The sequence below is a fragment of the Haliotis asinina genome, chromosome 7 (assembly GCF_037392515.1).
Source record: "Haliotis asinina isolate JCU_RB_2024 chromosome 7, JCU_Hal_asi_v2, whole genome shotgun sequence".
Classification (NCBI taxonomy): Eukaryota; Metazoa; Mollusca; class Gastropoda; order Lepetellida; family Haliotidae; genus Haliotis; species Haliotis asinina.
In genome coordinates, this window is record NC_090286.1 from 33323415 (window position 1) to 33343073 (window position 19659).

The following is a 19659-nucleotide window of genomic DNA, read 5'->3' on the forward strand; positions in this document are numbered from 1 at the left end:
ACTATGAGGAGTTGAATACGATATGTATCACAAATACAGGGTAATGAATACTGACTATATGTTTACCATCAAGGAAATTAAATAACAAACATATCATTTACCTGCTTAGGTTGAAACATTTGATGTTATATTCTTATGAAAGTGTTGGGAAAATGAGTTTTTTTATGGCATGGCTTGCATACATTCAGCTGCAATGGGTATCTCACCATGAGTGAGTGAGTGAGTGAGTGAGTGAGAGAGTCTAGTTTTACCCTGCACTCAGCAATATTCCAGCTATATGGTGTCGGTCTGTGAATGATAAAGTCTAGACCAGACAATCCAGTGATCAAAAGCATGAGCACCAATCAGATTGTATACGTGACGTCACCAGTGTAGCAGATAACTGATCATCATGAAATCTTGTTCAAACAGTGATACCCTTGCTAGCATTTAGGCTTGTCTGTAACCATGCTGTTTGGCAAGCACATGTCTAGATCAGTAAAGTGTGCGAAAAAACAAATTGTCTTCAAGATAGATGGGTCGGAATTTTTCCACCGAAGATAATACCGTCATCTCTTGTGATCAGAGGTGTAGTTTGCAGTGGTATGTTGCAGTCATCTCGAAGAATCTTCATGACATATTCATCGTTGAGAATTCCCTGCTTCTTCCAGTTGTGTTGAAGAAATTCACCCACTGGAGACGGTTGTATGGAAAACTCCAGTCGTTTCAACCCTGATCTTCAATGTTTCCCTCATGGACGCTTCGGTATTAAACTTATTTCTCGTTCTCTGGACTCTGGAGAACTTGGACTTGTTAGTGTAGCGCTGACTTGTCTGCTTGAGCACTGCTGTCAAGGTGTCGATGGACTTGATCATCATGACTTCTCTAAAGTCTTGGGCAATCATCCTTGCTACCTCTTCAGTCTTGTTGAGGGAGTAGATTCAGTCCTGCAGTAGTTGAGACGAGGTGTTCGGACGTAAGCTGCTGATTCTTCTTCTGAGTGACGAAAGTTGACCGGAACATTCACTCTTCCTCGTTCACAGGATTGCTGAACTTGAGATGAGAGTCTAAATCGAGTCCATCTAAATGTCATCTATCTTGTAAGATCGTTGCGGGGACTGCTGATGATCTTGTATGCCTTGTCTTCATCTGATGCTCTGATGGAGGGCTCCACATGGTGAAGAGGGAAGCGATGAGCGTTGAAAGGTGGCATATGTTGTTGTTGAAACTTGGATGGTGAGACTAAGTCCAGAACATTCATGATCCACGATGTGACTTCTGTGTCCGAAAAAAGGGCTTCCTCCGGAGATGAAGATCGGTAGTATCTGTCTTCATCCATCCATGAGTGCAACACATTCAGTGGATGTCGATGATCCTTCTTATGTGAGTCCAGGTCTGAAGGGGATGACGAGTGCTGACGGCGCCTGCGACAAGCTGGGGAGACTGATGAAGATCTTCTTCATTGACAAGTAGACCTGTGAGCCCACTCACCCATGCTGGCTCACTCACTTGTCCGGGCAGTTGCACTCACGTGAGCAGTAGTATAGGGAATGATAGTCCGAAAACACTTTTCAAAAAACCCCTCTAAAAAGCCTCATTTACTAAATGAGGCTTTGGTGGGACCATTAGCTCTTGCTATTATTGCCCCATCACGTTTACCGTGACTTGGCAGGCGGTAACACTGTGCCGTACGGTACGATCAATAATTCTTCTCTTACAAACCCCCTACCCGGCCCACCCCTCAAGTAGTATAAGTTAGGTTCGTCGGCTTTCATATCCACTTTATCTATGTTGTAAGTTTTGACCGACCATATAGGATCGGTGGCTCGCTTACGGCTATCACCCTCGTGTTCCCCAGGCTGGTACAGATACCTCACTAGGGCCCTATCCGGTATCTGTTTCTCCTTCCCACGCAATGGAGCGGCCGACTCTGCAACTGTTGATTTTAGTTTGATAGCGTCTGCCGGTTTCTTACCGGTGAGACGGGTGACTTCATGGTTGATTGCCGACACCACCTCGGGTAACCTCGTGACCCATTCGGTCGATCGTTTTCCAGGGGTGGTCATCTCCCTAGCATACTGATGGCCGAACAAGCGCTCAGCCAAAGTCCTATTAAATCTCTCAACTATAGCTTGGCTGCGATGGGCTCCAACCGTGCCACGCCTGACCTTCGTATCGTGTTTGGCTAGCAGTTGTGACACAGCACCCATGAACTCCCGTCCGGGGTCAACTTGCAGCTCTGTTGGCCACGTCAGCGGGCTGCGTTTGTATATACGTTCAAATCCTCTGGCTACCTGGGCCGAATCTTTCGTGGTCAAGGGTTCGGCTTCCTTGTAACGACTGGCTACGTCCACTACGGTTAAGGCATACTTGTACCTCTTATCGTGGGGTAGGAACAGTAGGTCTGCCTGGTGAATGCTATTAGGTATGTTAATACCGAACCTCCTTCTAGGCACGTAGCGTGGTGCAGGCAAATAGATCTGCCACAGGGCTTGTTTTTCAAGCCACGCTTTGGCTTCCTCCGGGGGTACTCGCGCTAGTTTAGCTAGCTTATCTACTGCGCTAGCTCCTTTCCAGTACCCACGCGGGCTGTAGTAAATAGACTCAAATTTTTTCATGTCCATACGCGTATGTGTTTATCCCATCAATAGCTATCCAACGTTTCGTGTCCATAGGCGATAGGGACGTCTTGTTTATAGTCAGTCCGTATATCTTGTGCCCATCACTTCTAAGTGTGTTCATTTTATGTCTAAAGGTACGGGTCTTGAACAGGGCTTCCTTGAATCTGGCGTGTTTGATGTGTTGTTTCACCACATACTTCTTAACCCCCTTAGCCTTCCGGATCTCGCTATTGTCGGCTTTCAGTATGGAGTACATCTTAGGCCTCAAACCTATGTACTCGGCTATAGGCGTGCCAGCACACTCGTCCTTCATCTTACCTAGGACCTTTTTATTTACCGTACTGTGCATGGCATGGGTCTTAGGGTAGTCGCTGGTGTCGTATAAATCGATGTGTTTTTTCATGTCCTCGTACACGTCCTCGGTTCGAATCTCCATCAGCAGGGAATCCGTGTCAGTGTACAGCACTTCGCACCTGTCGCCGTATTGTTTCTTGAGCTCGTTGTAGTAAAAGTCGTACATCAGGTGTTTGGATAAATCTAGGATGCTCATCCCCACGTAAACAGGTCGGTTGAATTTTATGTGGCTTTTCTTCATGTGTAGGGCAGCCAGGTCGTCTGTGAATATCTTGCTACGGTTGAATGCCGGACTGGCTATCAATTTCCTGAGCTTGTCTTCCTCACTAGATCTAACCAGCTTCACGGTCACGCGTTTCCTCAGGTTCTCCATAGTCTTACCAAACACCGAGTTGTTCATGAGCTTGTAGAGATTTTTCTCGAAATCACTGGTGGCTTTTTTTCGTAGGTCTGTGTTCATTCTGATGTAGGGCTCCATCCATGGGCTCTGGTCGAACATGAGCACCCTGTGTATTTTGGCCAGCCTCATACCCAACGACAGGTACAGCTGTAGGTTGCGATAGTGAACGATGTACTTGGTCTTATTCATTAAGTTAGGCACGAGTTTTTCAACGTCTGTCACACGACCACCTGACAAGTTATGTTGGTACTCAGACATCCAGTCTGGGTTAACCCTCATACGTTCGGGTGCAAGGGGATAGCTGTTGTGCGATGCGTGTAATGCCTTGGGATACTCTAAGTCAACCTCGAGGATATAACCTTTGTTCGAATCTGGTGCAATACTCATAACATCAACGTGGGGTACCCATTCGAATCCCCCTGTAGGTAGATACTGGCTCATGGCCCAGCCGTACAGGTTATTTGCGTCGAGGTAGAGAATGTGATTGGTTGGTTTGTTAGGATCGTAACCTTTCACGTATTGATTGTTTGCTTTCGCGTATCGTTTGGATGCCATGGAAATCCCACCTCGCAAACCTTTCTCAATGAATAGGTGCATGTCGTAATCTGTGAGCAATTCTAAATTAACTCCGGTCTTTTTAAGCAAGGCGTCCCACGACAGACCTGGGCTGGTGTAATACCATGCGGGGTCGAGTTTATACTGCTTGAAACATGTCCGCCGAAACGTCTCGAACACGTCGGCTAACAGCAGTACATCTGTCCTCAAGTACAGGTCGTGATAATCACCCAGGTTCTTACAACCCAGTTTATTCCATACGTTAGTCGCGTGCGAGTAATCATCTCGTGAGACGGACGCCTCATTCAGCTTGCTATAAAAGCAGTCAATAGGGGGTAGTCTGGTCTCGGTGAACTTGGTCCAACTATCCATGTACTCATAGGGGTACACACCCTTCCTCATAAGCAGGGGTCTAGTCTCGACGTCTGTGTATCGATCGGTGATAGGGAAGGTATTGTTAGCCTTGACCAGACTGTCGAGTGACGACAGGAGGAATTGAAACGAGTCAATGAACCTAAGTCCGTTTAAGCTGAAGGAGATGTATCTCTCCATGTTGTTGGGGATGCACGATATATTACCATCGATTTTCGCGATGGCCTGCATGATCAAGTGTGAGTCGTACCCTCTCAAGTTGTGAAAGACAACGGGGATGTTTATTGTCTTAGGGTTGATTTTAAGCTTGAGGTTGCACGCGCTGTGAGCGGCGCCTCTATACTTACCAGTTATGTGACAGTGATCTCTCACCGAATCACCGTTAAGCGGTGAGTCACACACGTGACAGTTAGTGCTACTAGTGTGAGCTAGCCTGTCGGCTCTGGTCATACGCATGGGAGCGATTTTATACAATGCATTCCTAATAATTTTTTCTTCCTCCTGCAAGCACTTTAGAAACCTTTCAGCCGCGTCAGGACCCCTATACACTACCGGAGCTTTCGTTTCCCCGTCACAACGGACGACGATGTATCCAAAACCGCAGGCTATATGCTCTTGTGTCTTGTGGGTGAAACTCCCACCACTAGGGGGTGTGGGGGATGATTCCCCTACCACCAAGGCTTCGAAGTCGGCGTATATGATATAAGGCACAGACATTTGATTCTTGTGATTGTCGAATTTTAGGATATTTTCACCTTCCTTAGGCATGTCGACTCGTATGGCCGTCTGCCCCACACCTTGGCAATCCTCCCGGTGGGATTCTAATAAATCGGCCCGACTGAAACCGTGTAGGCATCGTACACAAAAGTGTTTTTCCCCAACGTGTTTCGACTGGTCGTGCAACAACCGGCTGAGATTTTTTATCCACGTGTAGTGATACGTTTCACCTCGCTTGATCATGAATAAATTAATAACTTGGCGATCCTTCACCGGGCTGACCCTGTGTACTATTGTTGTGTTACCTTCGTGTCCAAAGACATTTATAGCCAGATTATTCTGTTTTTCTACTTTAGTGATCTGGGATATTGGGGTGGGTTCATCTATACCATCCCAGTTGAGCCCATCGTCCTGTGGATAATTAGAAGGCCTGTTCGGATTAGTGGCAGCTGGAAATAAGGCTGACCTGATAGCTAACCTCAGGCAATCGTTTCCTCTATTCTTAACGTTTACTATGGCTTGTTTGTTCTTATAGTAGGGAGGCAAGGCTAGGTATGACCCACCTCTGAACGGCACGTAGTTAGCTATATCTAGATAGACGTTATCGATTTTATCTACAGCCCACCCGGACCCCATGTGCGTGTAGCGTTCTAGGTATTCTCGTATCTGCTGAAAACTATTATCGATTGATGCGTCAATGGTCTCTGTATGTGTGACGACCTCTTGTTGACCTCGGAAGTAAGGTTGAACATACTCAGTGACCCCTGTGGTGCCCTCCTTATCGAGCGACATTTTCACCGTGATCTGAAACTTGATACTTCCTAGGTTATTTAGTTCCTGGTTGACCTTATCAGCTATCAGAGGCTTGATATCTGTAATGTCTATGTTTCTATCGACGAGCATGCGCCAACCTCTCAAATAGTTGCCTACAGCGCGCTCAGTGCGAACGAACTGCAGGTCAACAGCTCTATTCTGTTGTAATAATTCTACGAGCTGTGGTTTCCTCATACGGGAATACCCGCCTAAACCCAAATCGTGTGCCTCGGTTTTCAGTTGTTTTACAGTGGGAGGTTTTGCTACGGGGGCATGTGATAACAATGCGGTTAACCCGGCTCTCCCCAGGTGTGAATAACCCGTGTGTCCAAGCTGTTTCGCTTGAGCTTTTAACTGTTTTACCGTAGGAGGGACTTCTAAACCTAGTAATCTCAACAATGCTGGCTTCCGCATTCTAGAATACCCGATCACACCTCTCTGCTTTGCGACCCGCTTGAGCTCGCGCACAGTAGACATCGTGTTTACACCTAAGAAAACTAATGTCTAATTGGTTCACAGTAAGGGGAGGTAACTCTTAAGTGGCTATCTTGAGCAGTCGCCTACGTTCTTTTATGTAGCCTTTTTTATTCTCGTATATGAGTTGATGTCTGACTACGTTCGCTCCGTGAGCTTTACATAAACAGTAGTGCCCTTTAACCCCGATACCACACACAGAACACGTGTAGTTAGGACTTCCCATATGGAAACAACAGAACCCCTGATTCCTGCATTTCCTACCACAGGCCTCGGTCTTCCCCATAAGTATATATTCGCATCGGTATGGAGCGGGTCTCATGTTTACTTATATAAGTATTTTAGTTTAATTGCTTAGCAACCAACGCAGTAGCTGCTATACCCAACACTATGAAGCCCAGTTCACGATTCATTTGCCCCTTGGATGGTGTGTAGTACTGAGCGAGTGTGGGTTTATTGAGCGGTTCCAATTGTTTACCAGTTAGTAGATAGTATTCTTTCATTGCTTCATCAACATCGTTGAATGTTTGAACGGCATGGTTTTCACGCTTGAGTTGTTCGTTAATAAAATCGATCCTCTGGAGGCGTTTTTTAACGTACTCGTCCTGTGCTCTTTGTAATTTCTCAGTAGCGAGATCGTGTCGCTTCCTTTCTTCCTGTATTTCAGCCGCGTGATCATCTCGTAGTTTCGAGAAGAGGAAATTACTCCCGGAAAATGCCAGGGCATTCACTAACGCCCCACCGACCATCATAGCTATCGTGGCCATCCCTATATTTATTTCATTATATTATCAGGTATGATCCCTTGTTTTACTAGGATGTCTTTTGTGGCCATCGCCATACCAAGGTTCATTATGAGCATACCCATATCCTGCAGGTTGAAATCTAGCTTGATAGTTGGTTGTTTAAGCACCATTTTAGTCAACCGAGCGTACCCTACTGCTAGACTGGCTACCACTGTGGCGTGGTATGCGTCGTTGACGAACGTTTTCCCCTCAGACATTATGTATATGATATAAAATATTTTAAATTATAACATGATATGCGGGTCGACGGTGGGGGTACCCCCCACTGTGGGGGTTACCACCTCAGGTACCACCTCACGGTGAGGGTTTCCCTCACGTGTATATAACCACGAGATAGCCAAGGCAGCAGTTACACCTACAGCCAACAACAGTCGGGTTGGGTTGGTCACTTTATGTTGGTTACACCACCGTTTTTTACCGGCAGCTACTCTCTTAGGATTCTTCTGTCTGGTTACTGTTGAAGTGGTCTCCACCGTCACCTCGGGACTCACTGTTTGGGGTGTGGGGGGTACCACCACTGGGGTTTCCTGTGCAGCATCCATCTATACTATTATTATTATTCTTTCTCTCAAATTGGCAATGTTTTGCCGTGATAATCGCCGCCGTCACTGGAGCCAACAACATACCATATTTGTGGTACAGCCCGCAGCTGATAGAGCTCACGGCGTGTTCGATAAAAGGGTCTTTCTCGAGGTCTTCCCACAGGTAAAGTCGGCGCTCTGGTGGAATGGGAAGGAATTGTGATACAATACCGGTGTATATCTGGGTCATAGCCGATCCTATTGTTTTTGTCATTTCTGCTCCGAGCCGGGACTCGTATCTAGCGTACAGCTTATCGATTTCTTCGGCTGACATTTTGTTAATTTTATCCGGAGTGTAGTCTCCAAAGTAATGTTTGGCTTTGCCGCCAACAGCCAACGCCACCAGTTTCTCTCGCTTGTCATCAGTGGGGCCTGCGGGCGGCGTGGGGGAACCCTCCAACGACAATTGTTCGAGCAATTCCTCACACTCCATCTTATAATATAACAAGTAAGATTTAGTTTTAACTATATAATACCCGATGCAGACAAAACACAGAGAAATGAAGGTTAAGTTGCACACGACAAATACTTCAAATATCATAGCTATATGCTTAGCTTTGCTTAGCTTTGCTTAGCTTTGCTTAGCTTTGCATAGCTTTAGCTTAGCTTTGCTTAGCAAACTATATATGCTACTGGTTGGTCGGTCTTTAGAACGAGCTTAGCGTGTTTAGTTTCAGCGAGCTGTTTCTTCACCCGTTCCCGTTCTAATTTACTCATCACATCGTTCTCTCTCAAACACTCCTCAAACGAATCCCTGTCCTTACAGTGAAATAAGGCCACCCATCGCGTCTGCTCCCTGAGGTCTTTCAACACCGAGTTGAACTTCTGCGTTAGCACCCAGACGCTGTGATTTGCATGCCGGCCGGAGAAGGCCAGGTACGATAGCATGTCTCTCTTTTTTGTTATCTCGCGATTAGCGCTGCAGTCGTCCAGTATAAACAGCGTCGGTTCCCCTTTAAATTTCTCGTGAAGAGCTTTCAACCAGTCCTGCAGGCGTGTTCCAGGGTCGATTTTGTGTACGTCAGGGTCCGTCATTACCCAAGGTCGCGCGTACGTTTTATTCATGCCCAGAGTAGGGCACATGATAACGATGTTATCGAACACATCCTTGTAGTAACCCTCCAACATATCCAACACGAAAACGGTCTTCCCACAGCCAGTCTGCCCGCATATGATAGCGCAGTGTGGGTCAGTGGGTAGTTGTGGGTACCCCTGGGGGGTGTGGGGGTCTCCCCCATCAGTAGATGGCTTGCACAAATCTCCCATTGTCTATATTAAGTTGCGCGTCCATAATAACGTACAGATATAATTTCAACTTACCAGCGGTTTGAGCCTTCTTAGTAATCTGGATAGTTATCCCTTCGCTACCGTTATCTATACGGCGCCCGCTACCGTGCAGTTTATCATCATCCGTGGATCGCATGTCCAACCATAGGGCGTACTTGGTGGTCAGGTATTCACCGATCTGCACGGAGCCGAGGTCCAGGTCCTTTGTTATGTAATCCCCCACTGGTAGCTTTTTTATCTCATCCCACTGCTGGTGTGGTCTCATACCATGACTGAACAGCTGGTTGGGCACGCCCTCGATGGTAACTTCCACCTTTTCAATCTCGGGGTTGAAAAACTTCTCGCTGTCCCTCCGGAATGGATCATAATCCTCCACGGGGACGACCAGGATACCTTTCATCGATCGCGCCGGCACGTTCAGGTTGATATTCCACACAGTGTCGCTCTTATCTCGCACGACTGATCTATGCCTCAGTACGCGATCGTACAGGATAGCCATCTTCCCAGAGTACTGGCTTCGAACCTGCCTGGCCAGCTCCGGGCTAGTGACCATGTCGAACTCCAGAGAGATGTTGTCTATGGCATAACTGGCCTCATCACCGTTCGGCGTACGCACTACTTTGCTATAGTCGTTAAACGTGAGCTCGTATTCGAGCCTATCACCCAGCGCGGCCTGGTAAAACGGCGCGTGTCCCGTGAGCAACTCGAAGTCGAGCGGCACGCAGAATCGATTCCCGTATGCTAGAGCGATGGCCTTTTCACCGTCCGATAGCTTGTCTTGCTGGTCTGTCGTGAAGACGTATCCTATGCGCGCCCGGGTTGATTTGCTGATACCCTGGTACACATCATTGACTCGTTCTCTCTCGCTTTTCCAGAGATCCTTGTAGCAGTGAAACACGTCGCTGTCGTCGATGCTCAGCACCTCGTTACCGCTGATCTTGACGGTCGTTTTCTTGATGATAGCTCGGCCCACGTTCCGCACTAGCTCGCGTTTGTCGTTGTCGGAGGTCAACGTGATATTGAACGCCAGTCGAACAGTGCCTGGTACAATGAGGTCATTCTCACCAAGGTTTGGAAATCTAACCAGCAGAGTTTGATTCTGGTCTATCTTGCTGGGGTTGTTGGTGATGGTCACCGACTGTCGCACGGCTCTGGCACCTAATGGCTCTCTCAATTTTCTGAAAGGATCTAATTTTCTACCGTACATTGTTATATAAATGAAATATATTTTTAATACTAATGGATGAAGACATACCTATGGATGATATGTGGGACGATAGTGCCCAGGCATTCAATGATGACCAGGAGACCTCATTCTCGCAAGGTGACGAGCTCCTTAAAGGCGCCGTCGACGATTATTACAACGCAGTTGAAAATAAATCCAAACTCAAGCCGTTGGGAAGGAACTATTCCGATTTTACCCTCAGCAATGGCACGCTGCGTTTGAAGTCTCGCCCGGAGATCGATCTCATGAATAAACGCACTAGAGAACCGCTTGCTTTATCAACATTGGCCGGTAAACATGGAAGTCAGTTGGTCCAAGATGAACTAGGTTTCATAGATTACGGTGGCGCGCGACCTAAGCAGTATCCTCCGAAGTTAGTTCAAGGTCTGGAAGGCATCAGGGACGCCACATCAGATCAAAACATGACTTATGATATTAAAAAGGTGTTGGCCGACTACGAGAACGAGCCCTTCCCGGGGCTCGAATTTACCGTTCGGGAACTGAGGGGGTTGGACCTGTTGATGCAAACCATTCGTGGTCAGCTCTGGAAAAGCACAGCCAAAATGAGTGAGATAGAAGCCCACATCGCCTATGAAAAGAAAAAACTCGGTGAAACTGAGGACGAGTCTATGAAAGCCACCATTGAGGAACGAATACGTAATTTGGAAGATGAAAGGCAGACCTGGTTGGAGACAGCGTCCGGCTACAAAGAAAAGCTTAGATCCCAGGTCAGCCGTATACGGGAAACCATCAATCAAGTCCTCCACCGAGACACCACGTTAGCAGACAGGATTCGGATATTGTTCCGGGAGCAAGGGATCACCATCGCCAGCATTCTGACTGCATTGGGTTTTATCATATCAACCCTGGTGGTGTCACTAACAGGAGGTACCCCTGTTGGGTCTACAGGAGGCGGCGGAACTCCAAGTGGCGGTGGTGGTGTTAAAGACTGGATTAAAAAACTCGGGGAAGGCCTAGCTAAACTAGCTGGTAAAGCCGCTGAAGCCCTTCCCGGCATCCTGGGTAGCATCGTCTCGTGGTTGTTGAGCGCTCTGTCTAAAACTGCCATGTGGCTCAGTCAAAACCTGTGGGCAGCCATCGTCACCGTGGCGGGTCTGGTGTACGTAGCGGCTAAGAAATCTTTAACCAAATAAGTCCCAAAGTTACCCCACCAACCACTAAGGCTGTTTTATTATCAATATGCTGCTGATAGGAGTCCTGCATATGAGGGGCCACCTCCTGTGGTGTTGGTTGAACTTTAGACTCCGGAGGTGGCGCCACTATACCCTTTTCACGTGGTGGGATGTGTGGGATATAGGGGGTGTTAATATCAGAGTTGATACCCAACTTTTGATCCTTCGTGGCTATAACTATTTTGTTGTTATAACCCACCACTTTTTTTATTCTCAGTTGCATATCACTCGGAGCCATGTACAACCCCACGCCGAACACGTAATTGACTTTCGATCTGGCGTATTCTAACACGTTTTGGTAACGGTCGATGGCCCTCGGGAGATCAACTGGAGAATTGATAGCATCCTCAACGTTGGAAACGAATTGTGTCTGAGCGTCGTAAGCAGTTCCCTTACCGAGGATGTTGGAACGCGTCATCGACTGCGCACCCAACAGCGCCCACACGTACGTTCGAATCGAGTCGTTCAAGCGTATTGTACCAGCACGAGTGAATCCTTTCGATGTTTTTGAGATCATTTTAGTCCAGGCTGTGGCTGCATCAGGACTGGTTTGCTTTATACAGCTGACATGGATCTTTTCATTCGTTGTGGGGCCTGTAAATGTATGCCGGTTTGGGTTGTATGAACCATCTTTAGAACCGGCATAATATTTTCCGGACCTGTAGAAGTACACGAGAACTATACCGAGACCATGGTTCACACCAGGAAGGCGAAAGTCTTTATTCGTTGGAATCTCAAACTCCCCACAAACACGTTCATAAGCGCGTCTATCATAGGGGTTATTCGTCATACTCCACGCTTTATCTTGGGGAAGAGGAGCACTTATTTCCTTCAATATTCGTCTCGTTTGATAATAAATATGAAACAAAATAACCGCCTTACTCAGTTCGTCTATACCGTAGTCTGATTTCACACCCGACCCTGTCGTCGCACACCACACAGCAAAGTTGAGTTGGTTCTGCCAAAACTGCATTGGGTTTTGATTCCAGTTTACCACCGCCTGCGCGTTATTAACGGACACGACATACTTTTCAAAGATATCAATGAAGGTTGTTTTAAACCCCGTACCATCTGCATTCACCACGATTTTCAAGTGTGCTAAATCCATATTATAATTTATAATTCATATATTATAATATGTACATAACACTTCCAGGAATAACGAGCGGTGAGGCCGTTCAGCTGACGCACGAGATCGATAACACGTCAGGTCAACTCGAAGTCGCACTCTGCGATATCACATACCTACCGCAATGGACTAACATTAATATCAGCAACAATAAGCTGTTCGTCAGTGGAACTCGCAGCCAGATAACTGACGGCTACTACAGCGTGTGCTCTCTAAACGACGAGGTCTTCAAACCCCTGGGGGCCGAACTCAAGATGAACGACTCAAACGGTACAGTGGTGTTAATCAACAATGGAATAAACCCTTTGAGGCTCGGCCGACCATTAGCAAGGATACTCGGTATGTCTCCTGACGAGATAAAACCAACAACAACCGTCACAGGCACTAAGTTACCCGACCTAGTACCGTACCGAGAGCTATACATTCATCTCAGTCAGGTGAGCACAACGTACAACATTCAAGGAGGTCACCCTTCCACTATACTGAGAGCAGTGCCGGTTAAAACTGAGAAATTCAACGACGGTAGAACTGAGTCATTTTCACCACGGCAGTATAAGAGATTAACCCAGGGCAACATACCTGAGCTGACAATATCGGTGTTAGATATAAATCATAATCCTGTAAATATAGGATACCTCAGCTTAACGCTTCACGTAACATGACCAGCGCACAAGGGCCCGGAGTGAAAAAATGCGTCAATATCGGGATCTCCGACCTCGGAGACACACGCGGTTTCGACGCTCCCGGAGTAGATGGTAAAACGTACGCCTTGCAACTGAAAAACAACATTTACAAACGCGTTGAAGTCTCCTCCGGTGGAGCCCTAAGTGATATGATAGATACCACAGGAGCAACAGTCAACACTAAGTACGCCCTCGTCAACACCGGTGATGACAACTGGAGAATATACCCATCGTTCGGGGGTAAACTGTTCGACTTGGACGATGTTGAGCGCACTACCGTCGTCAAAAACCGGCCATATAGGCTCGTCTTCACCGAAGATGACAAGTGGGTGTTGTTACCCGATTACGAAACCTGGTTTCTTAATATTGATCTCTTCTCCCCCTACGTGTTCACTGATAACAAAGACCACTACCTAAACAAAGTCGTGAACAATGGAACCCTGCTCGTGGCTTACGTTCCAACTCAGAGACGTAGCGTAGTCATCAGCCAAATCAACAATTCACCACTCCACATACTATCAAGTAAACCGAACATACAAAACGTGGCATTACAGTTGGTGACTGAATTCGAAGGCGTGGACAAATTATTAGATGGTATACCATCAAACGTAACACTGGCCATCAAAGTCTACCTAGGGGAACCATCGGGGGATGACGTCGAGATCGTGAAAGGGGTCAAACTAGGGTGGGAAAGACGACACAAGGATCAAGTTTGCCACGTTTACGTGCGGGTTGGTGTCGGCTCCAACACCAGTCTGCAGGGTGTCAACGTGACCGTGGAAAACAAAATATCACTAACTAAGATCTTCCTACCTAACAACATACACTTTATTGGTATGAAGTTCCTCCCTATACTAGTACCAAAAAACCAGTTGGAAATTATACCATAATATTATAACAATGACCAATTATCATCCCAACACTACGCTTAACGACCTAGGAGATACTGAGGGGTTCGATGAGCCTGGTGAGGAAGATGAATTTTATATCCTACACTTCAAAGACAACGTGTACAGACGAGTGTCGTTATCAAACTTAAAAGAGCCTAGATGGTTGATCAACTTAACATTAGCCTCACCTTATATCACACTAAAAGAAGATGATCTTATCACTAAGATTAGAAACAACGGTGACTGGATCGGGGAGTTCATTCCGGATGGTGGTGTAGCAGTCATAGTAGGGTTTGGTAATATAAAAAATGGGTTAAGGTCTGTTGGGTCAATCAATAAATTAACATTTAACACTAATATACCTTTCCCGGGCAGTATTGAGCTATCATACTACCCTTTAACAATCATCATAGAAGTCTTCTTTACGAGTGGTGGCACCATGAGAGTAACCCAAATTTTACCCGGGTTGATAATAAGATGGGATTACAAACACCTATCCAAATATTGCCGTATTATTATACAACGAGGATACCAACCGGACCCTATAAACCACTTAACAAGCCTCAGTGGGGTTTCTATTGAAATAATAGGAGAGACTATTAAACTCTCACCTATTACCCTGACTATTGGTATAAACCTTCTAAGCCTTAAATACATTAATAGAAAGTTAACTGAAACCCAATTAAAATATCTTTCAAAATATATATTATAGGATGGGTCTGTACCCAGTCGTAGAGGAAGTAGCTAAGACGCTGGAAACCGTAGATGGGTTCCGCTTGAGGCAGTTATGTGATGTGAAACGCCAACTAGAACAAGACCGTGACACGCGGAAAGCACTATGTAAAAAGTACCATAGAGCTTTCAATATCGTGGATGGGGCTGACACTACCCTTATGGCAACCAGCATGGGACTAGGGGCGGCAGGCGTTGGGTTGTTAACCACCATCGTGGCTGCACCTATAGTGTTAGGTATTGAAATAACGGCTGGGGTGACAGGGTTGGTAGGGTTGGCTCTTAAGTTAGTATCACGCAGACTTAATCGTAAGGCATTGAAACACGACGAGATCAGGGTTCTGGCCGAAGCAAAGCTGAACACAGTGAGTGAGCGAATTTCCACGGCACTCTCTGACAGTAAGATCTCAGAAGAGGAGTTTCGTTCAATCCTATCTGAACTCACAAAATATAATGGAATGAAACAAGATATTCGGTCCAAGTCTCGTAAGTCTGCTATCAGCGAGGATGAGAAAAAAAAGTACATAGAACAGGGGATACAAAAAGCCCAACAAGCCTTTATTACGAACACCAAAGAGATCATAGGCGGTTCACGTTAAACTGTTTCATCGAGGTAAACGTGACATAGGGGCGATAGCCGTAAGCGAGCCACCGATCCTATATGGTCGGTCAAAACTTACAACATAGATAAAGTGGATATGAAAGCCGACGAACCTAACTTATACTACTTGAGGGGTGGGCCGGGTAGGGGGTTTGTAAGAGAAGAATTATTGATCGTACCGTACGGCACAGTGTTACCGCCTGCCAAGTCACGGTAAACGTGATGGGGCAATAATAGCAAGAGCTAATGGTCCCACCAAAGCCTCATTTAGTAAATGAGGCTTTTTAGAGGGGTTTTTTGAAAAGTGTTTTCGGACTATCATTCCCTATACTACTTGAGCACACTTGCCCGTGTGGGTGCACTCACTCGACGTAGGTGGATCTCTCTCTGGATTGCAACGGGATGATAAGGACTAAGGTGATGATCCTAAGGTGATGAGCAGGTGCGTGCATACGCCTCCTCTTCATCCTCTGGAGTGAGTGCAGATCTACTTAAGTGCTCACATGGCGCAGCAGTCGAAAAACGTTCTTCTTCAACATGACTTCCAAACTCATGTTGTATGAAGGCGGCTGCGTCGAACGACTGCGTTGAGTGCAGTCACGGCTGACTTGTAGAGGTGTCTGCTGTGATGACTGAGGCTGCTGACGAAGTATGTATTGTCTGACGACCCAGAGTGTTGACGATGCAGTCGTGGTCGATCCAGGAGCAGATGTCGATGTAGTTGAAGATTGTTGTCTCCGTTCTTCTTCAACATGACCTTATCAAGCTCATGTTGGATGCAGGCATCTACATTGAACAGCTGCGTTGAGTGCATTGACAGCTGCATCGTAGATATATCTGCCGCGATGACAAAGGCTGCTGCCAAAGTCTATCTTGTCTGACGATCCAGGGCGGTGACGGTGCAGTCATGGCCGATCTAGGAGCAGCTGTCAACGTAGTTGAAGACTGTAGTCTTTGTTCTTCTTTAATATGACCTTTCCAAGCTCATGTTGCATCAACGGCGGCTCCTCGTAGATATGTCGTTCCTGTAGAGGGACGAACTCGTCACCACAGGACTTCTTCATCAAGAATGTTGATTCTGCGATGACTTCATTGCAAATGACAATGGTGATCTAGGCTTCTTAGGCTGCGACGGCCCCGTTCCCAATGAAGTACTCTTCTGTGGTCTAGGGGATGACTCGCTGGACCCAAGGTATAACCCCAGGGACACGCTTGACTGATAACTGGAACGAAATTCAACAATTAATGAAAAAAAACGGTTACCCGAAGCTAAATCACCCAATTAGACATGCCTAATGAAAGTCAATGTTGCCTGTCCCTTGCATGCCTGTGAAAAGAACAAATTTCTACAATAATTTCTGAAACAGATATATTTCTGTAAAATTCACAGCAAATACTGGAAGAACATAAGGGCTTACACACCGGAGAAACTAAAAGCAGGTCAATCGCTGACAGCCGTAATTTACACTGTAAACACGATTTCATCAACTGAGACTAAGTCTCGGTTGACAAAATACATGCTATATCAACACACACTAATCACAAAAAAAAAACAAATTGTGATACATATACATAAACCAAATACTGCATACGACATAAATATAGTTAAAGGACCGAAATAATTGAAAAACTTATCGCCATAGTGGAGAGGGCGATAAGGAGAGAGTGAAGAGCTTGGCAGGTCCCATGACTGCGTGGGAAAGGGGAGGCTATATGTGGATGAGTGTATTTTACGTCTCCTTCTTTTAGAAGGGAACTTCAAGGGATTTCAGGTGTTTCAGTAGAAGGCGTCAGGGAAGAGGAGATAAGGAACAAGCATGAGTCAGGATAAGCATAAAATTTTATTGAGAAAATTACATTATAGCGATGATAATATGTGGAACAGTCCAAATGAAGAGCTACAAAAGCTAACAAATTCACTAGCCACACTTCATTAGGTATAACAGATAGCACAGTCATTGGATGCACAATAATTCACTTTAAAGAGCAGCTACTTTTTGGCATGCAATAAATCTGTGATTGTTGCTTTTAATCATAGATGCACTCTCACCATGTTTATAGGTTTTTACTACCGTATTTATGCTCATTAGTTTACTACAGTTTAAATATAAAATCTGCATCACTTCCTGCTTAGGTAAATGTCACGCTGATATTTATATAATATTATCCACAGAATTATAACATAATCTCATTCTGCCACATCAGTTCCCAAATTTTGTAGATTGATGCTCATGCTTTTAATCACTGGATTGTGGACTGAAACTGTGTACGGGAAGAGGAGATAAGCAATAAGCATGAGTCAGGATAAGGAAAAATAAAATATTTGTAATATAAATAGTATAGGGATATGACCAGAAGCATCAATGAGGACAGAGAGCTTGACCAACCAGAACTGTTAATTGCCCCTTATCACATGCATGGGCTGCTGTAGACAAATTCTAACCCCCGATTTTCACATGTACAATATAGCACACATAACTATCAGTCACGTAATGGGATTTAAAACAAGAACCTTCTGATCCGCAGTCTGACACTTGTCCACAATACCTGTGGGATTAATCCTAGCGGCATAATAAAAAATTAAGGATGAGATCTACAAGATGACTCTACACACTACTACAAATACTTTGGAATATGATGGCAATATCTACTATATACATGAAGCTGACATCTTACTCGTTCCTCTCTTTCTCTCCTGTTCTGTTCAAACCTGCCAGCCACAGATTCCAGCAGGGCAAATCTTGGTGATGGTGCATCAAGACTGTCATCCTTTCTGGAGTTCCTATTCATAGGGCTTTGGATCTGGAACAAATATACTGACAATATTTAGTCTGGGCATTCTATAGAAAGTATTTGGGGAAACACAAACCTTGGGACGGTCAGTGAATGAATGAGAGTGAGTGAGTGGGTGAGACGAGAGTGGGGATTACTCTGCAATATTAAAAGAGTGACACAGTGTGAGACAACAGCTACAAATTTCATAGATTCTGTACTCATGAGAAATAACCACTCCATTCCAAGACTACCTACACAGAACCATCGTATACAAATAACAAATGAAACTTGCATTTAAAGAGGTTGGATATCTTTAATGTATGCGATGGGAGCTTGTCTCTGTTTATGTTTTGCAGTTATTTCCCTTTATATTGCTTCTAATCATACTCAATACTTGGGACACACATGAGCATTTACCCTGAGGTAAACCTGGGCAAGAGTTATCTCCCCTTATCATTTTTTCAGAAGTTAATTAATTTGTCAAATCCTACATACTGCCTTGAAAAATGCATTTTTTGAGTACAATTGATATTTATACTTATCTTGACTCATGCTTATTATACTTATCTCCTTCTTCTATGCAAATGAGAGTGGAACACTTGAATCCCTTATAGATCCCTTGAAGAAGATGTAAAAGTTCACTCACCCTGAAGTTGCCTAACTTGAACTCTTTCGCACCAAAACATTCAATGACTTACCATTTTGATTTTCCTGCTTCCTTTCAAATCAATACTGAAATATTGTTATAAAAAACATGTACCGAATAATAAAAGTGAACAATTTACTTTCTAGAGAACCTTTATTGAGATATTACTTTCAGTGGACAGTGCCACTTGCCAAACAAATGCTGTGGTGACTTGCTATTTTTATTACATAATGAGATTTGGGACACATTTTTCTACAAAAACATACCAAATTCAGCAATTTCTTGGCATTTTGATATTTTGCATCCAACCTCCTTAAAGAAGAGATATCACGTGAGATGACCATGCAAGTTCTCCAGATGTCATGGTCATATTACAATGAACAAGTTATTTATGTTAATACACAATATGCTTTGTACCATCTCACTATCTGTCACATCAATGATCTCCACAGAGCTGTCACATGATGTCATTCTTCAATTCTGAAATAAGGAATAGAACTGAACAGTTCACTGTTATGCTTTACCAAATGTTATAATCACACTATTCACAGGCAGTGATACAGCAATGATTTCATAATTGATGTCAGTATCTTACTTGTTTATGGATGAGTAAACATTAAAAACAATGGTGTACATTCCACACGTATTCAAATTAGAGTTATGTTTTTCTAGTTTTATGAGAAAGGCTAGATCTACTTAATGAGTGCTGGACATTTCCCCATCCTGATGTTTCCCCACACCTGTTTTGTAACCAGCAGGACAATTCCCCACAACCATCACAGATAATGAACATACAAGAGCTGAGATTGTACATATATTGTATTAA

At 45.0% G+C, this 19659-nt stretch overlaps 1 protein-coding gene across 2 annotated transcripts in view; it reads right to left on the bottom strand.

Annotated features, from left to right (window-relative positions):
* The window catches only part of LOC137290782 (E3 SUMO-protein ligase ZNF451-like), a 30454-nt gene that overhangs the window by 8107 nt on the left and 2688 nt on the right, over positions 1-19659 (bottom strand). For both annotated transcript variants that reach the window (XM_067821904.1, XM_067821906.1), the window contains exons 2-3: positions 19251-19313; positions 18089-18214 (exon numbers count right to left, since the gene is read on the bottom strand). In XM_067821904.1, coding sequence (XP_067678005.1) covers positions 18089-18214; positions 19251-19304 — 180 coding nt within the window. In that variant the 5' untranslated portion in view covers positions 19305-19313. The remainder of the gene's footprint in view (positions 1-18088; positions 18215-19250; positions 19314-19659) is intronic.